The sequence below is a fragment of the Camelina sativa genome, chromosome 17 (assembly GCF_030686135.1).
Source record: "Camelina sativa cultivar CO46 ecotype springtype chromosome 17, ASM3068613v1".
NCBI lineage: Eukaryota > Viridiplantae > Streptophyta > Magnoliopsida > Brassicales > Brassicaceae > Camelina > Camelina sativa.
The window spans coordinates 2,881,359-2,908,280 of NC_141896.1; the positions used below are offsets into that span (position 1 = coordinate 2,881,359).

The 26,922-nt window shown below is 34.8% G+C and overlaps 5 protein-coding genes, 1 non-coding gene and 1 pseudogene across 10 annotated transcripts; 4 read left to right on the forward strand and 3 right to left on the reverse strand.

The window, feature by feature from the left end:
* Positions 1–2,554: 2,554 nt before the first annotated feature.
* LOC104759110 (uncharacterized) lies at positions 2,555–4,606 on the forward strand. 3 transcript variants are annotated; one of them, XM_087494744.1, is made up of 9 exons: positions 2,555–2,944; positions 3,045–3,211; positions 3,313–3,336; positions 3,467–3,487; positions 3,614–3,631; positions 3,748–3,768; positions 3,900–3,926; positions 4,061–4,264; positions 4,360–4,606. In XM_087494744.1, exons 1-9 carry the CDS (start codon positions 2,850–2,852, stop codon positions 4,422–4,424), a joined length of 642 nt encoding a protein of 213 aa, XP_087350870.1. In that variant the 5' UTR covers positions 2,555–2,849; the 3' UTR covers positions 4,425–4,606. The 3 variants fall into 3 exon arrangements, with proteins under 3 accessions (XP_087350870.1, XP_087350872.1, XP_087350871.1); XM_087494746.1 differs by lacking the exon at positions 3,900–3,926; XM_087494745.1 differs by lacking the exon at positions 3,748–3,768.
* A 2,488-nt stretch (positions 4,607–7,094) lies between these two features.
* Positions 7,095–8,276, forward strand: LOC104754940 (CBL-interacting serine/threonine-protein kinase 9-like; annotated as a pseudogene). Its single transcript, XR_015586751.1, has 7 exons — positions 7,095–7,100; positions 7,142–7,267; positions 7,368–7,475; positions 7,579–7,694; positions 7,785–7,841; positions 7,938–8,011; positions 8,098–8,276. The product of XR_015586751.1 is annotated as a CBL-interacting serine/threonine-protein kinase 9-like (transcript).
* Positions 8,277–12,786: 4,510 nt separating this feature from the next.
* Positions 12,787–14,667, forward strand: LOC104754941 (thioredoxin-like 4, chloroplastic). The gene is made up of 5 exons (XM_010477236.2): positions 12,787–13,012; positions 13,432–13,541; positions 13,680–14,123; positions 14,206–14,259; positions 14,361–14,667. The coding sequence occupies exons 2-5, from the start codon at positions 13,524–13,526 to the stop codon at positions 14,472–14,474; spliced, it is 630 nt and encodes a 209-aa protein (XP_010475538.1). The 5' UTR covers positions 12,787–13,012; positions 13,432–13,523; the 3' UTR covers positions 14,475–14,667.
* A 312-nt stretch (positions 14,668–14,979) lies between these two features.
* LOC104754943 (putative NOT transcription complex subunit VIP2) lies at positions 14,980–19,567 on the forward strand. Of its 2 annotated transcripts, none has more exons than XM_010477239.2 (15): positions 14,980–15,146; positions 15,569–15,700; positions 15,821–15,929; positions 16,025–16,203; positions 16,289–16,337; positions 16,450–16,662; positions 16,936–17,142; positions 17,233–17,334; positions 17,664–17,752; positions 17,854–18,000; positions 18,105–18,527; positions 18,617–18,669; positions 18,754–18,795; positions 19,057–19,195; positions 19,281–19,567. In XM_010477239.2, exons 2-15 carry the CDS (start codon positions 15,683–15,685, stop codon positions 19,347–19,349), a joined length of 1,839 nt encoding a protein of 612 aa, XP_010475541.1. In that variant the 5' UTR covers positions 14,980–15,146; positions 15,569–15,682; the 3' UTR covers positions 19,350–19,567. The 2 variants fall into 2 exon arrangements, with proteins under 2 accessions (XP_010475541.1, XP_087350863.1); XM_087494737.1 differs by having other exon boundaries at positions 15,117–15,294.
* Positions 15,849–15,929, reverse strand: LOC147923288 (small nucleolar RNA snoR35). The gene has a single exon (XR_015588001.1). It is a non-coding gene; the product is annotated as a small nucleolar RNA snoR35 (small nucleolar RNA).
* A 36-nt stretch (positions 19,568–19,603) lies between the features above and the next one.
* Positions 19,604–22,075, reverse strand: LOC104754942 (ankyrin repeat-containing protein At5g02620-like). The gene is made up of 3 exons (XM_019239793.2): positions 21,819–22,075; positions 21,151–21,650; positions 19,604–21,062 (listed from the first exon to the last, which is right to left on the reverse strand). Exons 2-3 carry the CDS (start codon positions 21,494–21,496, stop codon positions 19,774–19,776), a joined length of 1,635 nt encoding a protein of 544 aa, XP_019095338.1. The 5' UTR covers positions 21,497–21,650; positions 21,819–22,075; the 3' UTR covers positions 19,604–19,773.
* A 2,689-nt stretch (positions 22,076–24,764) lies between these two features.
* On the reverse strand, positions 24,765–26,432 carry LOC104754944 (3-ketoacyl-CoA synthase 3). The gene has a single exon (XM_010477240.3). It carries the CDS (start codon positions 26,283–26,285, stop codon positions 24,855–24,857), a length of 1,431 nt encoding a protein of 476 aa, XP_010475542.2. The 5' UTR covers positions 26,286–26,432; the 3' UTR covers positions 24,765–24,854.
* Positions 26,433–26,922: the final 490 nt, after the last annotated feature.

A 26,922-nucleotide genomic window follows, 5' to 3' on the forward strand; every position in this document is an offset into this window, starting at 1 on the left:
AAATAGTTGAATTTACTTAATGAAAAGTGTATATATATATAGTTTGTCCAATTAGAGAGATAGGATGTAGATATGATAAAGCAATTGTCTATATTTTGCTAAAACTTAGTTATTAATGTTGGATTCTACCTCATTCATAAATATTTCATTACTTTTTAGTTTCATTTGCTTAACCTTTTAAAACCAAAAAGAGGAATATCTGACTAATTTTTAAAAATATTTTACTTACTTAAACTAAATAACATATACTGGCAAGTGGTAAGCCAATTGCTCTTAAAATGAAATGAACCCACTATGGCTAACCAAATTGCTCTGTTAATCAACATAAGGCCCAAAATATTTATATGAACTTTGGACCCGAATACCCAATACTTTTCCTACTTGGGCTTTAGAGGAGCTCACCATGAATATGACCTTACTTGGTTTCTTTTCAAAAAAATGTTTCATATCAAAATAAAAAAATACACAAATAAAAGAACTTTGGTATTAAATATATCAAATTTTGGACTGAATCTGCATTGGAATCTATATAAAACTATCATACAACATTTTAATTTATATACACGCTTGTGTGGTTGGATTAAATTTTAGAAGGAATAAAATAGGCAAAGTTGATAACTTGCATTCCATTATTCCTCAGCACACCATATTGCAGTACTTGCACAATACGTTACATTCAAACGTATGTGTAATACGAAACATCAAAACACTTTATACATATAGCTGCCATATATATCGGACTATTTCTCAAATCAAAACATCATTTTTTGCGTTTCTAAGAGTGCATGTCATATAGTGGACTACTTCTGCAAAGTGTTAAACTATTATACAAACGTTTATAAATATAGAAATCCATAGTTGGATCAAACTTTAGAACAGATAAAATACGGGAAGTTGATGACTTGCATCCCATTACAGCAAATTTCACGACTTCTTTTTTCTTATATATATATACACAAATTGACATACAAACAAATTAAACTCTCCGTTAATAGAAAAACACTGATTATTCATGCATGATCTTTGTATTCTACACCCCAACCATGTTCTCGTTCCGTATCTTCCTTCTTATGTTTCTCTTCGCTCTTATAGCTATCGTTGGATGGATCTACCAGTGGTATATTCTCTTAATTATCGCTTTAAAACATCTACAAAAATTGTTTGCACTTGTACCTTATATATATGATACTTTATATGTGTATAGAATTGATATGAGTTTAATTACTTATTCTCTCCGATTAGGGGAACAAGGGTGTGATTCATCTCCGACTCCGAGCCGGGAAGATTTGTACGACGAACAGGCGCGACAAAGTTTGGACAATGCCGACAAGTTTGGTAGGATCACTCTCGACTGTGGGACTACTGGTGGAGGCAGTGGTGGAAACAGCGGTTCCGCGATGATTATAGACATATCTGTTGGTCTCTTCTTTATCATTTTGGTCGCCATTGGAATCTGGATTGTTTTCGTCCGAAGACAAAAGGCCATGAACGCAGCCGTTGTCAAACCCTATTCAGGTAGTTATGATATATTTAACGCAACCATTGTCAAACCCTATCCAGGTAAATATGATATTGCATTATGATATATTTAAGTTATAACTAGTAATTATTTTATTCGACAAAACTCTCTACAAACGAAAAGTCTTCCCAACCGAGTTAGAACATACAATGGGTGTGGTCATTAAAATTTAAGCACTGATTTTTTCATTTTTTTATTTGTAAACTAAAGTCATATTTGCTGATTAACTATTGGGGTTGGTTAATTAAAGACTATTAAAAATGAAGGTCTTATGTAATTAAATAGGAGAAGAGATGGGCTATGGAATGGGTGAGAAGACGAAAACGGTTGCCATGAGTGCTCCTGCCGGAAAGCTTTCAAATGGTGACGCCAATGTTTGAAAACACTTGTCTTCTTAAACTCGTTGGATCTGATCATCTTTATTCTCTTGCTTTTTTTTTCTTTCTTGTTATACATGTTATGATTTATGATCATTACATGTTTAAGGATCTGTGTACGTGGCAACATTTATATATTTTCAGTTTTATGTCTGTCTTTTTTAGTTTCTCCAACTTATGACTTGTAGATCTTTTTTAAAAGTTGAATGATAAAATCTTTTTAAAAAACTTTGGATATAATTTATTTAATCATTTCTATCAAAATTTCAAATAGATATACATGATAATATAATCCTTATGTCTAATTAATTAAAATTGGTAAGAAGATAGAAAGATCATTTTAAATCCTTTAACTATTTATCTTTACAAAAAAAAATCCATAAGTCATAAGATATAATTGCTTTTGTCTATTAACATTTTGTTTGTCCAAAAAAAAGCCTGTTAACATTTGTTTTTTCCCAGTACAAATAAGATAAGACTAATTTCCTACCAAAAAAATAAGATAAGACTAATTGTTTGGTCTTGTCTTTAAGATAAGAAAAGAAAAGACAAATCTATCAAAAAGCCTTAATTTTCTTTTCATAACCCAAAACTTATTGATAGTTTTTACACCTCAGTGCTTTCTTTAAATTGTTAGAAATGAATATGAACTTAAAATGTATTATTGTATTCAAAAGAAATGAAAGTGGTAGTTTTCATGAAGATATGTTACTAGGTGATGTGTATATATATATATATATATATATCCCTATTATTAAACCTAAGAAGCAAATTTCTTCTAGTCAAACGCAGACAGCTTACCAATCGGTCCACAAAGCTCTTCAGTTGATAAATAAAATAAGTGAGCATACGCAAATAGGCGAATCGAGAAAATTTACTACATGTAACAAAGTCTTGTTTCATGTTTATTCATATATTTTCCCACATTGACAAAACACAAGGCAACGCTTACAATGGCTTCCAATATCATCCTCGTCGTCTTCATTGTATTCGTGGCTCTTTCTCTAACTTCTGGATATTCGCTTTCCACAAGAAATGTTGTTTCAAAGTAAGAAAAAAAAACCTGACATTTATATTTCAATTTTTTTTTCACGTCACGTAGCTGAAACCTAAATACATACATACTGCTCTGCTTTCTCTCTGTTTAGACAAGACGGTGAATCATATGTTATGAATCAAGAATCGTCGGTCGTTGTCGAAGATGTAGTAAAGGGTCGTCGTCTTCTAGCCAGAGTCGCTCGCTCGGAAGTGGATGTGAATAAAGCAGCTTCTTTTTCAAAAAAAAGATGGCCATTTCCATGGCCATGGCGCAAAAGTAAAAAAACAAAAAAAAGTTTATATATGTTTCGATCATATATTGTTAAGCCTTTTAGTACATTAATTTTGACGTTGGATACAAACTTTATTAAATTGCAGGTCCAAAGAAAAAAACGCCACCAAGTAAGAAAATATATATCTATGGATCACTGGATTTTGAAAATTGCTTCAATTTATCATATTTTAATCACATATTCTTAAGCCTTTTAGTACATTAATTTTGACGTCGTATACAAACTTAATTAAATTGCAGGTCCAAAGAAGAAAGAGCCAAGTAAGAAATATATATATGGATCACTGGAATTTGATAATTGCTTCATTTAATTATGTTTTAGACACATATTCTTAAGCCTTTTAGTACATAATTTTGACGTAGTATACAAACTTAATTAAATTGCAGGTCCAAAGAAGAAAATAGGTATATGGATCACTGGATGTTGACAATTGCTTCATTTTATCATGTTTCAATCACATATTTTTAATTTTTTTAGTACATTAATTTTGACGTAGTATACAAACTTAATTAAATTGCAGGTCAAAAGATAAAAGACAAGAGTAAGAAAATATCTATATGGATCACTGGATTTTTGAAAATTGCTTCATTTTTATTATGTTTTGATCATATATTGTTTAAGCTTTTTAGTACATTAATTTTGACGTAGTATACAAACTTAATTAAATTGCAGTTGCAGGTCCAAAGATAAAAGACACAAGTAAGAAAATATATAGTGATCACTGAATTTTGAAAATCTCTTCCTTTTATCATGTTTTAATCATATATATATTTTTAAGACTTTTCGTACATTAATATTGATATATAGTATATACAAACTTAATAAAATTGCAGTTGCGAAAAAGATAGGGAAAAAGATAGGGAAAAAGATAGGGAATGTCGGGAAAATAGGAGCACTGAGTATTGGAGCCTTTGTTGGAGTCATCATAGCAGCAGTTGTGGGTTTCATTGGGATCATCATTGGTATATGCTTTTTATTAGGTTGCTGTTTCTTCCGTAAAGCAAAAAAGGCTCAAATTGCTGCTGAAGCTGATCAAGGTAAACTTATTTACGTTCATTCGATCGATATATATTACTTCTTTGATAATGAGATGCTTATATTTATTTTACTTCTTTTTGTTATGTGAATAAAGAAACTGCTACAGACAAAACCAACGACTCATCCAAACCTCAAACTTCAAAAACAGAGGATGTCTAAACAGAGGATTTGTTTTTTTTTATTAGTTAAAATTCTATGTTATGTTCCATGATGTGTGGTGAATTATTGTTACCGTCATTTTTTTTATTAATCAATTCTATTGAATTACAGTTTGTACATTATGAATCTTGATGTTATATGAACTTTAATTGAATAGAAAAGTATCAAATTTCAAATTTTAATTTGATGATGAATGGTTAATTACAATGACACTGATTTAACAAGTATCAATTTCAATAAACATAATAAAGTATCCAACTAACCAAACATATACCAAAACTGAATTGTTATCTCCAAAATTAGAAGTCTCTCATTAGATACAAGAAAATAATAGTAGTAATTTGTTCTACACACCTTATACGTAATTTTAATTGAAGAAAGATAAATCAAAAAGTCAATATTGTAATTGTACACATGTTTTATCATATGGTCTATCCCACTGGAAATGTCTAACAAGATCGATACCCAAAGTTCGCCTGGCTTCCGAGTTTCCGAATCAGGACGGTCCCAAAGCATATAGTATAGAGAAGCTTTACTAGTCAAACGAGACAGTCTACATATAATCACCAAAGACAAAAAAAAAAAAAAAAAAAAAAAAAAGACAGCCTAACGATCGGTCCACAACACATTCCCAAGTGGACTGAAAGAAACAAGTGAGCGCAGACGCAAATATCCAAATAGAGGAATTACTATATAGTATATATACATAGCAAACTATTCTTTCATGTTTGTTCCTATATTTTCCACATTTGGCAGAACACAAGGCGACGACTTCAATGGCTCATAATCTTATCCTCATAGTCGTCTCTCTTTCTCTAACTGCTGGGTATTCTCTTTCCTCAAGAGATGCTTACTCAAAGTAAGAACACCCTCAGATTAATCCTACTTTATTTTTTTCACTCGTTTCATATGGCTGCAACTAATCGCAAACATTTTGTTCTGCTTTCTCTCTGTTTAGACGAGACGACGAATCATATGTTATGACTACGAGTGACCAAGAATCATCAGTGGTCGTTGTAGAAGATCTAGTAAAAGGTCGTCTCCTAGCCAGAGTACTCGCCAGCTCAGAAGTGATTGTGAATAATGTAGCTCATAAGAGCACTTCAAAAAAAGGTAAAAAAAAAAAAAAGTCTTTATAAACTAAAGAAACTTGCTTCATTTAAATATGTTCCAGTCAGATATACAATCTTTTAATAAAAATTGCAGGTGGGAAGAAGAAACATAAGGGCAAGAAAATAGGACCATGGGGGGGGGTTTGCAGCCCTTTTTGGAATTATACTTGTGATTTTACTTGTGATCTTTAGTGTTATATACGTTTTTCATCTGAAGCGCAAAACAAAAAATGCTCAAAGCACTGAAAAATAAGGTCACTTCTATTTTAACCTTAACAAAAGATTAGCGAAATTATTTATAAATTGCTACTGGAAAGGGTCGACTGCTACTGGAAAAGTCAATGGGTGAGTCATCGGAAACTCAGACTTCCAAAACCGAAGATCATGTCTAATAAAACAACATCATCGTATCATCATCACCTCATGGGGAGCTCAAGATTTATTATATTTTCTGTTTTGTGGATTCGTTATTAGTTAATCCTGTGTTTATGGTTCATATTATTTCTGTTAATCTATATATATAAAGTAGACTTTGCTCATTCCTTGTGCTGCCACCTCAGCATACCAATGTGTGTAATAAGGCCTTAACAAATCGAGTTAGCCCATTTTCGTTCTCGATTATTTCCTTCTTCTGTGTTTCCAAGCCCAGTTCATATTTTCTCTCAGGGCCCAAATATCATTATCCGTTTGCTTTGTTCTCCAAATAAACCCTTTCTGCACGAATGTCTTCTCCACCGTCTTCTGCTGTGCGACCTCAACCTCCCCGTCTTCATGTTTCCTCCCTTCTATCGTTATCGTTTGGTTTACCTCTGAAACCGCCTAATCTGTCCTTCAATGCTTTCTCTTTCAATAGTAGTCCCACTACTTCTCATTCAATTTTGTGTTCCGCTTAATCATTCCTTTAATGTTTTCTCTATCAATAGTAGTCCCACTACTTGTCATTCAATTTCTGGTATTTCAATTCCTATATAACGCCATCTTCTCCAATTTCATTCTTTTTACAATTCCTCCAATATCTGAAATTTCTATTATCTATTATGGATTCTAATGTTCTTTCATTCGCTAATCTGAAGGCCGGACGCCTACACCAACAGATTATAGGGAGGATGCAAAGCATATAAAGTGTTCTGTATGCGCTCCAAAGATAGAATCATATATAGGCTCTAATTTCGAGGGCATATTTGTTTAACTTGCGGGCAGGTTTTGTCGGACAAAGGCTATGACGGAGCAGCAGCAGATATCTGGTCTTGTGGTGTAATTCTATATGTGCTCATGGCTGGTTACTTGCCTTTTGATGAGCCTAATCTCATGACATTATACAAACGTGTAAGTTTTCTCTTCCTCTGCTTCTTCTTACTTACTTTTCCTCAGTACTTTCTTAATCTCATCTTTGGTGTACTTCAGATATGCAAGGCTGAGTTTAGCTGCCCACCATGGTTCTCTCCAGGTGCCAAGAGAGTCATTAAGCGTATTCTCGAACCCAGCCCTGTAACCATAAGCACCTCTTACATGAATGCATAACTTGAGATGTGTCAACCATAAGATCAAATGGTCTAAAATGTGCAAGAGCTTAACAATACTTCTTTTTTTCTGTCTATATTGCAGAGAATAAGTATTGCAGAGTTACTAGAAGATGAATGGTTCAAGCAAGGATACAAGCCGCCATCATTTGATCAAGATGATGAGGACATCACCATAGATGATGTTGATGCTGCTTTCAGTAACTCCAAGGTAAAAAAAAACCATCCGCGCCATTTTCCCAATATTCTTTGTAGTTCATTTACAGTAAAGCAACTAATACTACTCTGCTGTGCATGTGTTGTTACTATAGGAATGTCTTGTGACAGAGAAGAAGGAGAAACCGGTATCCATGAACGCTTTCGAACTTATCTCTAGCTCAAGAGAGTTCAGTCTTGAAAACTTGTTTGAGAAGCAAGCCGTACGAACTCTTTTTCTACTTACTATTTGTTTCGATTGTCTAATATTATCATATGCATATATGGGGTAGTCTAACTAAAGCTGTTCTTTTATTGGTGTTGCAGCAACTTGTGAAGAGAGAGACGCGGTTTACATCTCAACGATCTGCGAGTGAGATAATGTCGAAAATGGAAGAAACAGCAAAGCCATTAGGCTTCAATGTCGTAAAGACAACTACAAGGTTTGTTTGTTCGTCTTCTTTATTTTGTCTGTGTCAAATTATGTCTTTGTAACTCCAACATTATAAAACATTTGTTTGATAAAATCGCAGATAAAAATGAAAGGAGACAAAAGTGGTCGTAAAGGTCAGCTCTCCGTAGCTACAGAGGTAAGAAGAAAGATAGGTTTTGGTGATAACAACACTCCGGTTTGGTGAATACTGTTGTTTATCTAACTGTTTTGGTTTGGTCATCGATTTAATAAGTGTTTGAAGTTGCGCCATCGTTGCATGTGGTAGAGCTTAGGAAAACCGGCGGTGATACCCTTGAGTTTCACAAGGTAAATGTTTCAGTTCAATCTTTATCCGGTTCAGATCCGGTTAACACCTCGAGTAATTGGTTTATGTTTGAAATTATTTTTTGCAGTTCTACAAAAACTTCTCATCTAGATTAAAGGATGTAGTCTGGAATACTGATGCAGCCTCTGAAGAACATAAGCAATAAGATATAATAACAAATTGTTTATCAATTCAGATTTTTTTAAAAATTAAAGTCGAACTTGTATAATGAATAATTAGTAAAATTTGGAGTTGGCAAAACTAAAATATATTGCTAACAAAAAGAAGCCGAACTTATTAGAAGTGGGCTTATATGGAGGAGGTACAGATCCATAAGTTAGCCTTAGCCATATGCGATCTTCCTCAAAACTCGGTTTTGGCTTACTTTTATGTTTGACTCAAACGTCCAAGTCAAACAGTTAAATTAGTCAAACGTCCAATAAATGAAAGGGATCGTTGCGTCATAGTCGGGAAGTTCACTAATCGAGTATAGTTGAAACAATATTGTCACTTTATGGCTACGGTTTTGGCAAGTGGCAACGATTCACACTTCACAATAACACAATACCGATATGGAATACAATGATAACAAAATAAATTAACTGGAAAACAACGTACAAAGTGTGGATCTAGATTTTTTTTTTAAATAATGGATTGGTTAAGAAACTGCAATTCCAAAAGTTATTTTTATGCTTTATAGATATATATTACACACACACACAAATGTTGTATATATAACCAATGATAAGACTATAAATTGTCCATGTCAATGATAAAAACTTAGAAAGAAATTGTGGCGGATAAAAAAGACCTGAAAAAATTGTCGCTACTTTGTTGCTAAATCCATAAACTTTTCAAAACAGATGACTATGATTTGGCAACAGAAACATGTGTAACAGATAAATTGGTTGCGTATTAGCAATTTAACATAATCAATCTATAATAGTCGATATAAAAAGAAAATCAGTAAACATTTTGTCGTGGCGTTGTAATAGATTAGTACTGTGATTTAATATTATCCATTTAAATGGTTTTCAAACAAACACTGTATCATCTACTTTAATCGTTACAAACAAAAATTTAATTTAAGGAGTAATTCATACTTTTTATAGGAGTTAAGCTAAGCCTACACATCTGTTATCATTCAGCGTACTAAGTACTACAGTACTATGCATATGATATTACACGGCCAAAATAAACCCTTTTATCAATATCGTTTTCAATAGACGAAAAGGTTTCTTCCATCTCTATTTCATTTATCACTCCCTCGATTAAGGAATAGTTATCTAATTTGTGTGTTTTTCCTCTAGAGTTGTGTCATCCAAGGTTCGATCAATGTTACCCACCTTGCAAAATTTGAAGACTCGCTGCGTGATGGGGGCCTATATATTATGTTAGACTTTGAAGTCATCATAAGCAACTCATGTTTCAAGCTTACTTCAATATGTTTCATATCAACTACTGTTTTTGAAAAATTTGATGAGTCTTTTGGGATTTTCCCAAAAGAGTTTTTCAGGTTCCGTACTCATGAGTAGTTGATTTCTCTTGCCAACACCAATACTGATCTTCCAAGTCTGTCTTATTTTTAAACCTTTCAATGTTTCCTGCTTCCAATATTAATTAGATCTCTTGAAGCTCAGTTCCATAATCGATAGTCTGTGAGCTCGCTGCTTTTAGATGGGTCAACCTAAAAAAATGTAGACAATATTAAGAGTGGGCGTCTTCAATTTCCTTTGTAGACCAAAAATCACTTCTATTGTTTTGTCAAGTTAACCAGTTGTCCCCCCTCATGGTTGCGTCTTAACCTTCCCTCTCTGCTCCCTCATTAGATGTCATGGGCCAAGTATGTTCAAGCATGGCATATAGAAATAGAATCACAGAGACCTTGGAGAGGATGTTAGTAGTCCTGTCCCTTGAAAGGTTTGACCCTCTCTGACTTACACCTACTTCCGTGTACGCTGAATACAGTTCTTACATTAACCCTTTTTATTGCTTTTACACTTGTATTTTTTGTTTGGAAGCGGGGAGAAAGTTCGTCTCATTGCTTTTGACGATCACGCAACTTCACTTGAGAAGGTTTTGAGGGAAAAAGAAGGCGGGGCTAACATATTGTTGGCTACTAATTTCAACCCAAAGTTATTTGGAGGTATGTCATATTTAAAATCCCCACAACAATTCAGACTGTTTCCTTTACTGCATCTTAAACTAGGATGTCCACTAATGATAAGCTATTCACCAGGTGAACTTTACCTCAATGCTACTTCTGGGACCAAATTTTATTCAGATTTAGACTTCACAACAACTGCTCAGTTTGCCGATAGGTAGTGATATGTTTTATCCTGTAACGTTTTAAAATACTAATTCACACTAACTTCGACATGTCCCTTAACCATATTTTCGTCCATTAACAAGCAGGCTAAAGGGGAAACAGGAAAAAGACACCAACTATATTGCACCAATCCATGGTATTTCGAAGATTGAACATATATCTACCAACATCTAGATCACGGAAACAAAAGCTCAATCTTATGCAGACAAAAAGGTCTCCTCGATATCAAGAACCCAAATATCTTTACAGTTGCTGGAGAATTTCACGGTCTTGGCAAAGATCAAAGCTTCGTCAGAGACTCTCTACACAGCCGTGGCGTAGCTTTGACCCATGACGTTGTTCTTAACGTAATCGGCACACTGAACCGAAATCGATTCCCACAGGACAAGATTGTTCATCCCCGCCATGATTTTGTAGATCGTACAAGGCAAAGCGATATCTTCTTCACCTGCTTTCTTGTGCATTCTTCACCTGTTTTAAACGTAACGTCTTGCCATCAAAGTAAAATAAGTAATTTTATTTCAAACATGTATAATTTTATTCTATACATATAGCAATTTAGATTTAATAAAACATAACACATACGGTACTATAACACAGCTCAATAACAGTTTATTCTACTGAAATGCAATTTTTTCAAAAGGATAAAAGTAAAGCGTGTACACTATGAAGGTCTGTTGCTGAAAAGATCCTGGGAGAAAAAGAAAGCAACATGCATATATACGGTAGAAAAAAATAAAATTCTTACACATTTTTGAATAAAAACAGTTTCGACACAATACTAACTGTAATTAGTCAAATTATACATATACCCACATTAAAATTTAATTTAGTTTTAACCAAAAAAAAAACAATTTACATATTTTGACAAAATACCAACTCATTCGAATTTTTCTAGACTTTAGTATAACTAATTTTCATATTGAGCAATTTGTTATAAAAATAATCCTATTTTAATATTTTATTTTTAAAAAGGAAAATAAATTATACTTAACGCAAAACATATCTGTATTACAAATATCAAACAAAACAACATAAGCAACCAAAATCAAATACAAAAACCAAAAAAATAATAAGCACACCAAAATCCAAAACAAATGCCTCAAAATAATAACTAATCGAATGAAGCAAAGAAATCCGTTGATACGGGATCAAGAGAGAAATCAGTTGGATTTAAAATAGCAAACAGTTTATGAACAATGGTACAATTAATATTCAAAAAAATAGCTTAAATAATCCGGTTCTTTGGTTTTCAGATTCAATGCTTCATCTTCCAAATTCATATATTATATATTACTTCTTACATCATACTATAATATTATTTAAAACAACCACAAGCCAGCGAAGCTCAAAACAACCAAAATATTAACAACATATATAAAACAATCTTCTCAAAAAAAAAAAACAACATTGCCATTCTGTAATTATCATTGGCTAATTCATTAAGCTATGAGTCACCAAATTTTACATATCTACCGTTGATTAGATGCAATCTAATGGTCGAAAATCAACACTTACCTAACCCTTCTTCTCTTATTTTATAACATGTCGAAAAATTTAAATTCTATTATTTTCCATCAGGTTTTTAATCTTCGACGCTTGTGTGCCAGATCCAAAAGGTTTAGTTCATTTTTTCACAATCACTGCCAAAGGAAAAAAAGGTAATACGTTTCTTGACTGTTCCAACTCTTACGATTTCCTCATTTCCCTTTTGCTTCTCTTCTCCTTTTCAGGTTTTGACTCTACAAATCTTATAGTTTCATTCTTTGTTCAATAGAAATCTCATGTACCAGGTTTATATTTTTTTAACTCTTTTGGTCAATTTATTGTAATAGATCTTCTCTTATCATTTTTAGGTTCTCGATCTTCTCTTTTGGTGAACCGATTTTAAACATATGTAATTTTTTATTGTATTGAGTTTCTTAATTTTGTTAGTATTAAATTTCTTTATTTGATTGTTTTTTAAAAGAAAAACAAAAAAAAAGGAATCATTGCTATCAATACAGAGAGGATTTCAATGGAACCAAAATCTAACAAAAAAACGAAAGTATAAAATAAATATACAATACCAACATAATAGTATATATAACAAAACTGATAATACACTTTAATCCAACTACCGCGTGTAGCGCGGATCCATTACTAATAGTTATATAAAATTATTGTCACTTTTATCGAGAGCTCAATAATGAAACTGACTAAAAAAGAGTATCAAATTCAAAACTTGGTTTGATGATGAGATCAATTACAATGAAACTCTTTTAGAGAGTATCAATTGATAAATATAAATACAAATTTTGAGTATCCAACTCAAACAAAAAGTATTCATCTCCGAAATTAGAAGTCTCACTATATACATTTTCCAAGAAAAATAATTAGTATGATCTAATAATCTACACCAAATTATATACCACTAATATAATAATAATGATTCAAAATAATTAATGTAACGTTGTGATAGCGCCATTGGGTTGCATGGGCCTCACTAGTAGTAAGATACGAAATTAAGATTTGTGGTTGAAAATAGTTGAAGAAGATATATCAATAAAAAAAAAAAAAGTCAAAGTTTGTACATGGCTGACAAAATCGAGACCAATTAAGTTCGCCTCGTCTCGTTTCCGAGTTCTCAAGTCGGACGGTCAAGCTAATATAAGAGAGATCATTCATTCATCGGGTTAGTACTACAAAAAGCACAGATTTTTATTTTGCGATTCATTCAAAACTTTCGACCATCGATGCTTCAAGATTGAGTTTTTTTTTTGGTCATCGTTTGGGTTCATATAGTATTGATGACACAGGTCCTTACTCCGTTTGACTGCAGATTAACAAATCTAATTGCTTTAGGGTTTTTGTTAATTTTGTGACATCCCTTTTTACCCAATTTCGAATTGAATCCTTAATCTAAGTCGCTGCTGGCATTAGAATGTAAAATCCAGTTTTTGTCTTAATTCTCTGCGAGTTCCTGAATGGGTTGTTTGAATTGTATGCTTTAGATGCGTTCAAGTTATATTGTAATTGATTCAAAGTTTTTTCCCTTTTCATGTATTATCCTGTTTGTGGTTCCTGCCTCACCAACTAATCCGTTCGTTTCAGGCCCAAATCAATAACCAATTACAGAGTGCAATCTGCTTTGCTTGGTTTGCTAATGAACTTTTGCTTGTTGGGGAGTTGATTCATCTCTGCAAATGTCAAGTTTACTCAATGTACTACCACACACATGTCTTTATTTATCAATGTGTTGTTAGAGTATTGGAATAATGCAAAAAAGAAGTGACTCCTTGCTGTGATTCTGCTTTAAAGTTTGCTTTTTTTTTTTTTTGGTTTTTAATTCTCCTTTGCAGATATCTCATGGTAGCTCTCATGGATACTCAGGACTCATTAATAGTAGGGGAGGTATAAATATTGTTGGAAACTCTAGATGGACCTGCTGCAACACTGGAGTCAGGTTGCCGTTTCCAAGAGCTGTGGTTTCATCCATGAGAATAAACATCGCATTGGGATGCACGCTGCTTCAGCGTGGGAGAGCGAAAAGCTTAAGTCAGGAGAACCAAGTGGACTTATGTGATGAAAATGATGATTTATGTCCTGTGGAGTGTGTCACTGAGTTCAAGACAGATGATGAATTGCTTAAAGTCCTTGAAAAGTCGAAAGAAACTAACTCTTTGGTTGTGGTTGATTTCTATCGTACTGCCTGTGGGAGTTGTAAATACATAGAGCAGGGCTTCTCAAAGCTGTGCAAGCAATCTGGTGACCAAGAAGCTCCTGTTATCTTCCTTAAGCATAATGTAAGTATATTGATCTCTCCTTTTTGATGAGTGTAAGTAGAGAAAACAATCTATTGATAGCTTGCTTATATACCATTTGCAGGTGGTAGATGAATATGATGAACAATCTGAAGTCGCTGAAAGGCTCCGTATCAAGGTAATCCCTTTTTTGATTTTTTGTTGGTATACTAACAACATACATTCAAAAACAGAATTGTGTTAGTAATAGAGAGTTTGATTTTGTACTACAATCTTCAGGCGGTTCCTCTCTTTCACTTCTACAAAAACGGAGTTCTCTTAGAATCATTTGCAACTAGAGACAAGGAGAGGATTGACGCTGCTATTCTCAAATATACTTCCTCACAATCTTGAAGCACATTCTATTATAAAACCGCACTTTTTGGTTTATTTTTTTCCCCAAATCATTGAATATGATGTAGCTAGCTATATTCAAGAACAACAGCACATGATCATCCATCATCAAACCTGTTTGTAAAGAATCATAAAATCCCTTATTCTTCTTGTAAGGTATCATACTGAATAACACAGATGCAACATTTTGATCTCTCTTTATGTCTTCATTCATTAGCCACATATGTAAAAGTATATATGAGCAAAATCTGCAGTGCTAGCAGTCCTTTATCATTGTAGTTAATAAATTTTCTTAAGATACATACTACTATCACATTCAGATATAGCCAAATTATGAAGTTGTTCAAAAACTGAATTTGAGAAAATTGACAACTTTTAACATATAAATTATTCAATATATTGAAACCTAACTAAAAAAGGTAAAAACTGGACAATTATTTATTATTATAGTCAAAAATATTTAATTTGATGTGCATATATAGTAAACCTAATTCCTGGTCTCTATAATATTTGGATATGTTACCTAAAAAAACAATGTTTATTTCCTTCATAAACCCTGAAATTAAATACAAATAGACTTGTAGAGAAAAAAAAAAAAAAAAAAAAGGCTCCCTTTTTAATTTGTTCGCCTCTGAGTTCTCCGAAGCAGGACGGTCCGAGTAGAGTAAAACGGTTAGTCTTACTCTTACATAAAGATCCCATTTTTATTTTTCCGATTTCGTCTCCTTTCTTCGAGAATTCTGATCCTTGGAGCTTCAAGATTGTGTTTTTATTTGTTCTTCATCCTTTTGGGTTCTCTTATTATCGTCTTCGTCGTCAGGTTCTATTTCGTTTGGCTGCTGATTATATAAATCTGAGTGTTTTAGGGTTTTTGTTGGCACTTGTTGATCTTTCTATTGAACCCTTAATCTCGTTGCTGCCATTAGTCAGTTCGTTCAATCCTAAAGTGGTTTAGATTGTTTGTAATGCATGATTGATTCGGATGCGTTGAAGTTTGTACTGTTTATTATATATAGTTCTGTGATCGATTCAATTTCAAAGTTGTTCCCTTTCCATGTTTCTTAAGCCTCACCAAATTTAATCATTCGTTTCAGGGGCTAATCAAATCACTTACGACTGCTCATCTTGTCAGTCTTGATTTCACTGAAAGGGTTTCCTGCTTGGTTTGCGGATGAACTTTTGCTTGTGGAGTTGATTAATATCTGCCAATGTCAAGTTTACTTAATGTACTTACTTATATCTTTACAATCATTGTGTTGCAGTATTGGTCAATGTAGCTTCTTCTATGGTATTTAGTGTGTTTATCAATCTTCTGACTAGTGGCTTATTTACAATGATGTTTTCAGTCATCAATTAACGGGTCTACCTCGAACTTGTCAGACGGTTCAGGGAGAACGTTTACTTCTTCTTTCTCTGGTCAGTCTGGGGCAGCGTCTCCCGTGTTTCATCATGCTGGTGAGTAGATGTTTTTCCTGCGTTATTTCCGTCTGAATTCTTCTCTACTTATATTGGTTCCTTTGTCTTCTCACTCTCTCTCTGTCTCTCTATAGGATCTATTCAGGGCCTTCACAACATTCATGGAAACTTTAATGTTCCCAATATGGCGGGTTCCCTTGGATCGAGAAATTCAGGTTTAAATGGTGTTCCTTCTGCTGGTGTCCAACAACAAAATGGAAGTATTTCGAATGGAAGATTTGCATCCAGCAATATTCCGGTTGCACTCTCTCAGGTGCAGTCATGCATATGTGACAATAATGACTTCTTGCTTTGGCTTTGCTACAAAGTTTGCTTATGGATGGATTTTTCATTTGCAGATATCTCATGGTAGCTCTCATGGACACTCAGGACTCACTAATAGGGGGGGTATAAATACATACTGTTGGAAAACCGTTATTTCATTAGTAACAAGAATAGGTTTTTGTTACTGGATTTTTTCCTACATTTGCCACTATTGGTAATTGTTTTACCATACCAGGATTGGGAGTTTCTCCAATTTTGGGAAATGCAGGTTCTCGAATGACGAGTTCAATGGGAAATATGGTCGGTGGAGGCACAATGGGTAGGACTTTGAGCTCTGGTGGAGGATTATCGATGCCTAGTCTTGGTTCTCGGCTAAACTTGGCGGTTAATAGCGGTTCTGGAAATATTGGACAGAATCGCATGATGGGTGGTGGAGTCATTCCACAAGGTATTTTATGATTTGTATCCTTTTCTGCTGTTTGTTGAAATTAGTCACAAATCCATTAGTAAATGTGAAATCAATTCCTTATTAATTGAATAACACCGGATGTCAACTAGTATTTAGAAACCAATAATCATATCAATTTTTGACAAAGATTTTTAAAATAATATGATCCAGCAACACTTGCTTTTCTTTGGATATTAAAATCAATTAAACCGATAGCCTCAGGTTCTCTTTATGATTTGTGTAGACTCTTATATTCTTATCTTTTCTCTTCAGGATCTCCGCAGGTTCTTTCGATGCTGGGAAATTCTTACCCTACAGCTGGAGGGCTTTCCCAAAATCATGTGCAAGCAATGAACAGTCTAAGCTCTATGGGATTGCTGAATGAAATGAACTCCAACGACACTTCTCCATTTGATATAAATAATGATTTTCCTCAGCTCACAAGCCGCCCCAGCTCTGCCAGCGGTCAAGGACAATTGGGTAAGTTTCCCTAAACCCTGATATTCTATCTTCTTTCTGTTATCAGTTTCAACCAAAATTATACTCTGCCCTTTTTCTGAAAATTCGTAGGGTCTCGATTGAAACAAGGCCTTGGAATCAGCCCCATAGTTCAGCAAAACCAAGAGTTCAGCATCCAAAATGAAGATTTTCCAGCATTGCCAGGATATAAAGGTTCCCCCTTTTGATCTGCAACTTTTTTCGATTGGATAGAAAATTCTCAGTTTCTGTCTTACTTGTGTGCATTATAGAATTTGAGGTTTTCACTCCCAAATAGAACGATCTACCTTCCACATTGGCATAATATTTGGTATTGAGCAGATTGAGAGAGTGATTTTGTGATCATACCCAGCAGAATTACTAATCATCTTCATATTCTAATATGATGCTAACCTCTTGAATTATCATTATAATACTAGTACAGAATTTTCTTCTATGACACTTGCATGTGTCTGCATTCAGTTTAGTTTTTAGTCATGACAAGATTGATTGGTGCTATACAGGTAGTAATGCTGATTATCCAATGGATATGCATCATAAAGAACAACTCCATGAGAATTCAATGTTAATGATGCAATCTCAACAATTATCTGTGAGTTTTTAGCTTGTCAAAAATGTCATTGGGCTTAATTTTCTTCCATTGAAAGTTATCCTCAAAACGTTTACCTTATCCCCTAGAGTGGCTACTTGCAGATGGGAAGGTCCGGTGGGTTTAACTTAGGTGGAGCTTACGCGTCACATCGTCCTCAACAACAACATGCTCAAACTGTGAGTAGTAGTGGTGTCTCCTTACATGGGTCTGACATCTTCTCATCGTCGCATCCATCTTATCACTCGCAGGTGTGGTATAGTCTTTAATATCTGTAAACAGGCTGAGATTTGAAATTTTAACTTCATGAAACAAACGTTCTTGCTCTTTCTAAAGTACTTTTGATTGATTTCAGTCTGGTGGACCACCGGGTATCGGATTAAGATCTATGAATTCTGCAAATTCTGTCACTGGGATGGGTTATGACCAGCAGCTTATCCAATATCAGCACCAACAGAACACGTCGCAGTATCGCTTGCAGCAAATGTCAGCTGTTAGCCAACCTTTCAGAGATGTGGGGTTAAAATCAACGCAGGCTACACAGTCAAGTCCTGATCGGTTTGGCTTGCTTGGTTTGCTCAGTGTGATAAAGATGACTGACCCTGACTTGACTTCTTTGGCACTTGGGATTGATCTGACAACACTGGGGTTAGATTTGAACTCAAGAGAAAATCTTCATAAGACTTTTGGCTCGCCTTGGTCCAATGAACCCTCTAAAGTTGATCCAGAATTCAGTGTACCGCAGTGCTACTACGCAAAAAATCCTCCACCACTACATGTAAGTCACTCTACTCTCTCATAAGTACCATCATTCATTTGTCCATCTAGGTTTGTGTATTCTTACGTGAGTTGTTTTGGTGGATGCAGCCAGGGCTCTTTGCAAAATTATTGGTAGAAACATTGTTTTACGTATTCTATAGGTATATATCTTTGGGATTGAACAACTTGTTGTTTATGTGCTCTCTTGTCAACATAACCTTAACAATTTTTTGTTTTATGTGCAGCATGCCGAAAGATGAGGCACAATTATATGCGGCAAATGAACTGTATGTACTTTCTATCATGATATTTTTTATTTTTGTTTCTCTAGTATTGTTAGTTTAAAAATGTTTCCTTGGAATTTTTCATCATAATGGACATATATCAAACTTGAATTATATATTTAAGATGAATTTGTCTTCACATGAAAGCAAAACATCAATTTTAATTCCATCTTTCTTCTCCATGACTTGAAAATGGGTTCTCTCTTATTTATTTTGCTGGTATGGTATCAGATTGCAATGCACCTAACTCTTGTTGTTTTGCAGTTACAATAGGGGTTGGTTCTACCACAAAGAGCACAGGTTGTGGTTCATTAGAATCGGGGAACCTCTCGTGAAAACAAATGCGTATGAAAGAGGATCATATCACTGTTTTGATCCAAACTCATTTGATATAGTTCAAAAGGTGAGTACATCTAAGTTCTGCTCATCGATTGTATCTTTCTTTTCATTTTCCATATGAAGAAGAACCAACAACCATGTCGTTGCAGGAAAATATTGTTCTCTATTACGAGATGCTGGAAAAAAGACCATCCCTATCTCAAGACTCTCAACATTGAGTGTAAACTATCCCTTACTTCAGTATTTATAATGTAAATTTCCAGCCAAAGTATCCATTGGTTAGGAAATCCATAGAACAGGAACCAGTATCCAACATGTATTTTTCTCGGGATTTAGCTTTTTAATTTTACTGAAGTCCTAGTAACTTTTATTGTTGATCATATATAGCTGAAACTCTTCAAGCTATAGTTTAAATCAATGCACATTTCTTCCCCCATTCAGAATCGGTGTTGCATTAACGTTACTCTCTTCCTTTCTGATCTAATCTTTATTCAATTTCTGGGGGTACAAAGCATCTCAGGTAACTCCTCAATACCAGTGCTTCACCGGCATCAACTCATTGAATCAACCATATCAGAAAAAGGTACATCAACTTCTTGCCGTGTACATAAAATGTGAAAACGGACTGAGTATCGTCAAAATTCAGATTGCGTACATTTTCTTACACTCGTTTTGGAGAATATCAGAATCTGTAAGCTGTGGAATTCCCCAGGATCCAGATTTACTGTTGATGGAGGATCTTCTAATGTTTCTTGCATTGGCAGCTTCAATCCTGTGCTGTATTATCCAGTAGCACATCGTTCCTAATGTTGTGATCATTATAGTTGCCCCAATAGCAGTCACCCAAATGGCTAGCCACTTCTCTTCTTCACCAACAACAACAAACGACAAAGCTAAAAAGGCAACAGAGATGAGAACACAGGCAAGCCACATAAGTTTGTTTATCACAGCCATCATCTGTTTCTTGGCCTTGCTCTCTATTACCACCACTGATGTCTGAACCACCACAACTGCTAAGGAGATGAAGAGAGCGATCGAATCAAAGATGAAGAAAATTATGAATGGAGTTGTAGATGCAATATTCGCCTCCCCGAGGGAATGCCCATCTGGAATTTTACTCGTCTCTTCTACATACTGCCCTGGGACAGTGAAAATGGCTGCAAAAGCTACCGTAGCAATCAGAACAGCTACAACAGTTGTCGAGTTAATTGCATTGTTTAGACCTTCTGTGTGCATTTTGTTGAGCTGTTTGGCTATTCCTTGAACACGTTTTCTGGTCAGGCGTGTATGCTCAAGCTGGTTGTGAACCTCATGTTTGATGTCACTTACAGTTTGTTTCAGCTCTCTAGCAGGGTTAGGCCCGGATGCCTTAATGGTCTTGGCGCTGGGAACACCATGTTTCTGTAAGATAAGAGCCACCTCTGGATTCCCAATCTTCTCTGCTGTGTCAAGTGCTGTTTCGCCTGATCGGTTAACAGCTTTTGTGTCCGTCATGTTGTTGGCTAGTAGCAACTTAACAATCTGCGATCTTCCTTTTCGGGCAGCAATATGCAGCGCGGTGTTTCCCTTTGTGTCGGCTATATTGATAGAAGACCTATCCGCTTTGATAAGCTCCTCCACCACCTCAACATTAGTTCCTTTCACCGCCATGTGCAGGGCTGTTTGGCCCTTCTTGTCCATTCTGACTGCAATCGCAGGTTCTGAAGCCAAGAGAGCCTTAATGACTTTGACATGCCCGTTCCTTGATGCAGAGTGCAGGGCCGTCTTGCCATTGCTCTTGGCAATTCCAGCGAGGCTGCTTCCCAGTTCCAATAGAAAGTTTACCACTTCTGTGTGTCCTTGTGTTGCCGCTGTGTGCAGTGCTGTTGTATTCGATAGATCCACCGTCATCGCTAGCTCCGAATGAGCCTCTGCTAAAACCTTCAACACATCTGTAAAAGTCCGGGAAAAAAAGTTAATCCTAAAGAAGCACTCAACTGGTTTAAATGGCTGATTTTTCAAAAGGGTTTTTAGACGTACCGAGATGTCCTTGCTTTGCAGCAATGTGGAAAGCATCAAACCCGTTCCTTGCTTTGATCTCAACAAGAGCAAGATCATAGCATTTGATCATCTCCTTCACAATCTCGACATCACCATACTCTGCTGCAACATAAAGTGCGGTTTCGCCTGATTGGTTCTGTTTCCCCAACAGCTCATTCAACTCAGACTCTCTGGTTTGCGTAAGAATCTCGACAACTTTGTCTTTGTTACCCTGTCTCACAGCTGAATGAAGCAGAGTGTCTTCGCGTTTTCCGGTCAGCTGTTTCGCCATTTTCTTCTTTGGAATAATGCTAGAACCCGCCACAGTGTCTTCTTCCCCTTCCATTTTTTTGATACAATCACAAAAACCCTAAGAAAACCCTCTCTATCGAATAATACAAATCTCTTTCTACAGACAGATTATAAACTGCACATTCTGATTCTGGTCGATCGATTTGCCACCTTTCATATCTCCACCGAGATTATTTACTATTATTGGCCTGCCATGACATTCATAGACAACCATATATATATTAAAAAAAAAAAAAAACTTTGAGCTTTTTGAATAACATCAAAGTTAGATCGATGTCACATCTCTCTACTAGTACTACACACGCAGCAAAAGAAAAAGAGAGAAAAAGAAGAAAAAGAAAAAAGATTGATCATACCAGGCCTCGAGTGGTCTTGGAAGATATATGCATGAGAACATGTGATGACAACAATAAATTTGGTAGTCTTGTTAAAGATTAAAGAAGTAGAAAGAAACAAAGATTAATAAGAAATATGGAATTTGGACATGAGAGGCACATGTAAAGCAACGTCGATCACTTTTGTTATGTGAATCCATGAGCCAATAAACGAAAACGAATCTATAACATAAACATTTCTGTGCTACTTTCTTGAAAGGTAGTGATCATGACCACCCTTCAATCTTATAATAATGTTTTTCTCTTTTTCAAAAATCTCTTACTTATTATTTTTGAATTGTTTGATGTAAAGTAGATTCTTTTCTTAGCATTGATGTATGATCGTTTCTATAAGTGGTTTTGTCGAATTTAATTTGATTTTATGCTAATAAGTTTTAAATCGTTTTTGCAAGTGCGCTTAACTTTTTAGTTGTTAATTGTCTCTTTATTTTTTATTTTTTTATTTTCTTGAAATTTGATAAAAGATGCAACTTCATGCGAATAAGATACCAACATAAGTGTTACGTTGTATGAATTTTCGGGATGATTGATCGGATTTGGAGCTGTGGTAATAAAATTGCTAATTCAAGTATCTCTTAATATATTCGAATCAAAATTAGTTGAAATAGAAGGGAACAAAAAAAACAAAAAAACAGAGTTGATATTCAGATATATTTCCCATCCTTTTAAAAGTATATAAAGTATATATCAACAACAAGGTGTTTAGTTTACGCTTACATTTTCACAAACGGGCAAGACATATAACACGATGATGTATGCTTTGCTTGGATTTACTACTTCGACGTCGTTAATAACGAATAAATTGGTGATGATATGAAAAACGAAAAATATACACACATAAATTTCCTTTTTTGTTTTTTTTTTGATAAAAGATCCACTTTAGTATTAAATTTCATATAAAATAAGAGTCTTAGTCAAGTGTGTTTTCCTTATTATATACAAGCTTAACCACATCTAATTCATTAACTATAGTTACAAAGTACAAATATACATCAAAAGCAATTTCTGTGAGCTTTTAGAAAAGCGAACTACATGGAGGCCAAGATAGTATTTTAGCAGTTCAAGATCTTTGAAGTTAATTAAGGTGAGTATTTTAGCAGTTCAAGATCTAAATACAGTGATTTTTATTTTTTGACATTAAACAGTGACTGCGTTATCAAAATTGCTTTGCGCTATCATTTTATGTTATTGTACAAAATTAAAAAATGAAATCTCCCTCAGAGGCTCAGAAGGATACAAACCCCTAATTTATTTGGACCTAAACTTTTTCATTAATATAACTCTCAAAACTTCAGTCATCTAAATTAAACTGTGTGGTCAGTTAATAATTTATTGAAAAAATCCAGTTGTTGCAGAGTGATTGATCCTTTGCTCTAAAAAAGATGAACGAACATTAAATTTCCAAAACGTTAAGAAAACACAAATTATATAAATGGATTTGATTCGGCGCAATAAATATAAATCCATATTTAAAATAAAAAGACAATTACGTTTTTTAGATATACAAAAGTAAGTCATAACAAAAAAAAAAAGAAAGTGAGTCGTGACAACATCACAGCTTCTTGCAAATAAAGAAGCCTACTTGTAGGCACAATTAATTCATTCTAACCACTTAAGCATGCTGCTTTTATGTTATAATACATCATCATCAGACATCAGGTCTGGCACATCTCTACTATATTCATTCTGTCACTATTCTCTTGTTTCTGTAACCTTATTTTCTAATTCTCAAAATTTCAGTCACATATAAGGACTTTGTATAGTGACCATCATCTTATAATACAATACTTGATCCCCCAATTAACCGGACATGGTGCTGTATACAATATCAAGATTTTTAAATACTGTGTACGAAAAGGTTAATTTCAGTGATAACATGATCAGAAACATAATATGTATTTTGTGAGGTGATAATTCCTTATCTACCCTAAAATAGTTTCCAATACAAACAACTGAAGAACTTGTGAAAAAAACAAAAAAAAAAAAGTCAATATAATGATCCCTAAGTAGTAGTAAACATCAGCTGAAAAACTATTTGTAGTTTTGCTAGTTTTAGGTTTAGAGTATGTATGAAAATAAGGGATTTTTTTGTTTCATCATTTGCAGATAAATTATCAATATTCTTGTCTCTGGTTCTAATATTTTATAGTCAAAGATAATTTTTTGGCGGCTGGATATATTTAATTAAGCAGACATGTTAAGAAAACATTAATTATTTTGGTGAATTTGATGGTAAATATATGGGACCTGAATCGGGTGGTGTGAAATCAATGCGAATTGAATGTACTCCCTTACCAAACCAGCTTTATTTTCTCTTTTTTCCACCACCAATGCAATGCCGACACATCCGTTTATTTTTCATAATACCATATGTATATATCTCAGTGTTCATTCTTCTTCTTTTCGATAGGAATAGTGTTTATAATCATGAAACACTAAATTATGTAATTAAGTCTTACTACATTATAAATTTCCACTTTAATAACTTAACGTTCATAGACATAATTGATTTGCTTGATAGACACCGTACGTTACGTGTGTCATAAAAGATAAATAATGCCCTCTTTTAACAGCTTAAGTTATTTAACTAAAGTGGCATGAATATGTAGTGTGACCTGCTTTAGTTAGTAACTAAATATGTCACAGAAAGCATTATAACATTAAATTTTTATAGGGGAGACACTACAATATATGCATGATGGCTTTTCGGAATATTACTATTATTTTTTACCACAGGTATACAATAAAATAAACTTTTACACCCGATTTTTTTGTTTAATAAACTTTTATATTGCAGTTTCTGTGTCATTCATATTTTCTTTCCCATCCAATTAGAGAAAAAAAAAGAGAGAGAGAGAGAGAGAGAGTAAAATGAAACAAATACAAATAAATAAATAGAAAAAGAAAGAGGAAAATAAACTATATAGTCACCTTTTGTAGATTTAATTTGCAGTAGCACTGTATATGCAATGTTTATAATGATTCCAAGAAAACACTTCACATAAGTCCATCGGGTATCTTGAAAGTATCTTGCTCTTCTTCATTAATCCAACCATACTTCTCAAAGAAAGGGTTTAAAAGCGATTTTGGTGGGTACTGATCAATGCAATGATTCCACACATTCCCTATAGCTTCTCCAACATTAAGGTCTCTCACTACTTCCCAAACGCAACTATTGCACTTGAAACCTGCCCCAAAGCTGATCATGAACACTCTATCCCCTCTCTTCAGCCTCTTCTTCGCTTCCATGTACCCCAAAACATACCACAAGCTACTGGCCGACGTGTTCCCAAACCGGTGTAGCGTCATCCTCGCCGGTTCTAGATCGTACTCGCTTAGGTCGAGGCTGTAACCGATTGCGTCTATAACCGCTTTACCTCCCGTGTGAATGCAGAAATGGTCAATACCGGTCTTGAAGTTAATCCCTGCTTTAATCCCTGCCTTTGGAGCTGCCTGAGCCACGTTCGAGCCTTTGCTAGGGTTTTTACGAAGCTTCTTTAGAAGAAGACACAGCATAAACCTCAAGAGCTCGGTTACTGGAAGAATCTTGGGAGTGATGACTTTGAGGTTGTCTACGAAAGCACGAGTCGCCGCTTTTGGAAGAGTCTTGTCTAAGTGGACACCGATATGTCCTAACTCATCTTCTTTTTGGACACAGGCGCTGTATGAATCGTCTCTTGCTCCATGGTGCGTCCTTACCAAACACTTTAGCTTGAACATGGCTCTCCGGCTCAGACTACGCTTGTTCGTCAAGAGAACGGCGCAGCCACCGGAGCGGAACAAGCAGTTGGCAAGGATCATGGACCGGTTGCATCCGCTGTACCAGTTAGGACTAAGTGACTCGGAGGTCACGACGAGAGCAAGCTTGTTCTTGTATGTTTTGAAGATGTTTTTGACAATATCTATGGAGATAACACTCGCGCTACATCCCATCGCCGTTAAGTTGAAACCTTTGATGTCATCTCTCATTTTGTAATGGTTAATGATTCTTGCAGAGAGTGAAGGCGTTGAGTTGAGCATCGAGACGTTGACAACGAGGATGTCAATATCCGAAGGTGAGATCTTGTTTCTCTCAAGTACTTTCTCAATCGTGTCTATGTAAAACTCTTCTATCTCCGAGATCGCATCTTGTAGCGTAGGACTCTGTTCACGGCCCTCGAAGAAGACCCTTGGTGCGTAAGTTTGCTCTCCGATTCCGGAACTAACGATGGCTTTGAGGAGGAACTTGTACTCGTTGAGTTGAAGGTGTTTGTTTCGAAGGATGATGTCACCGCTGAGTTGAGTGTTCACCATACGATCGTCGGAAGGTTTGTGACACTGGTAGTCTAAGATGTAACAGTTTTGATCTCTCTTGGAGTCTATTCGTTTCCAGATCTTGAAGATGAGATAAGAGATGAAAAGAGACAAGAGCATAAAGAGAAGATCCATTGTTCTTTTTTTTTGTTTTTGTTTTGTTGGAGTTAAAAAGAGAGAAGTGATGATGAGGCTTATGACAAAAATATATGAAGATGTAGCCGAGAGTGTTGTGGGATATATAAGAGGAGAGTGGAGCAGGAAAAGACAGCTCTCATTTTTTGACAACTCATGATCCGTCCGATAAATGATGTCAACATCATTTGGTAAAATTCTCGGAGGGTTAATAAAAGACTTGAATTTAATTGGGAAAGTTACATGCAAGGACACAAATTAATGATAAGAAAACTAAAACAATAAGATTGGCACATTGATGTTGGTGTTGAAAGTGGACGAGAACTTCGCCTGTCTATATAAATTTATTACTGTCAGAAAGACTCACACACACACACATGCACCAACTATTGTATGGTTATACTTTGACTCCGAGGACATTAATTCAAGTACTGTATATATCAAATATACGTTAAAAAACAAAAAAAACGTTGTGAGAATTTAATCAATTTATCGTCAAGTTCTATATATAGTTTTCAACTCAACAATGAATAGATGAATTCATGTCTCTTTTAGTTATATAGTATTATTTAATATATGTCACGTAGAAGACTAGTGAGTCTCAGGCCCTCTTTGATCATAAGAATAAGAAGTTAAC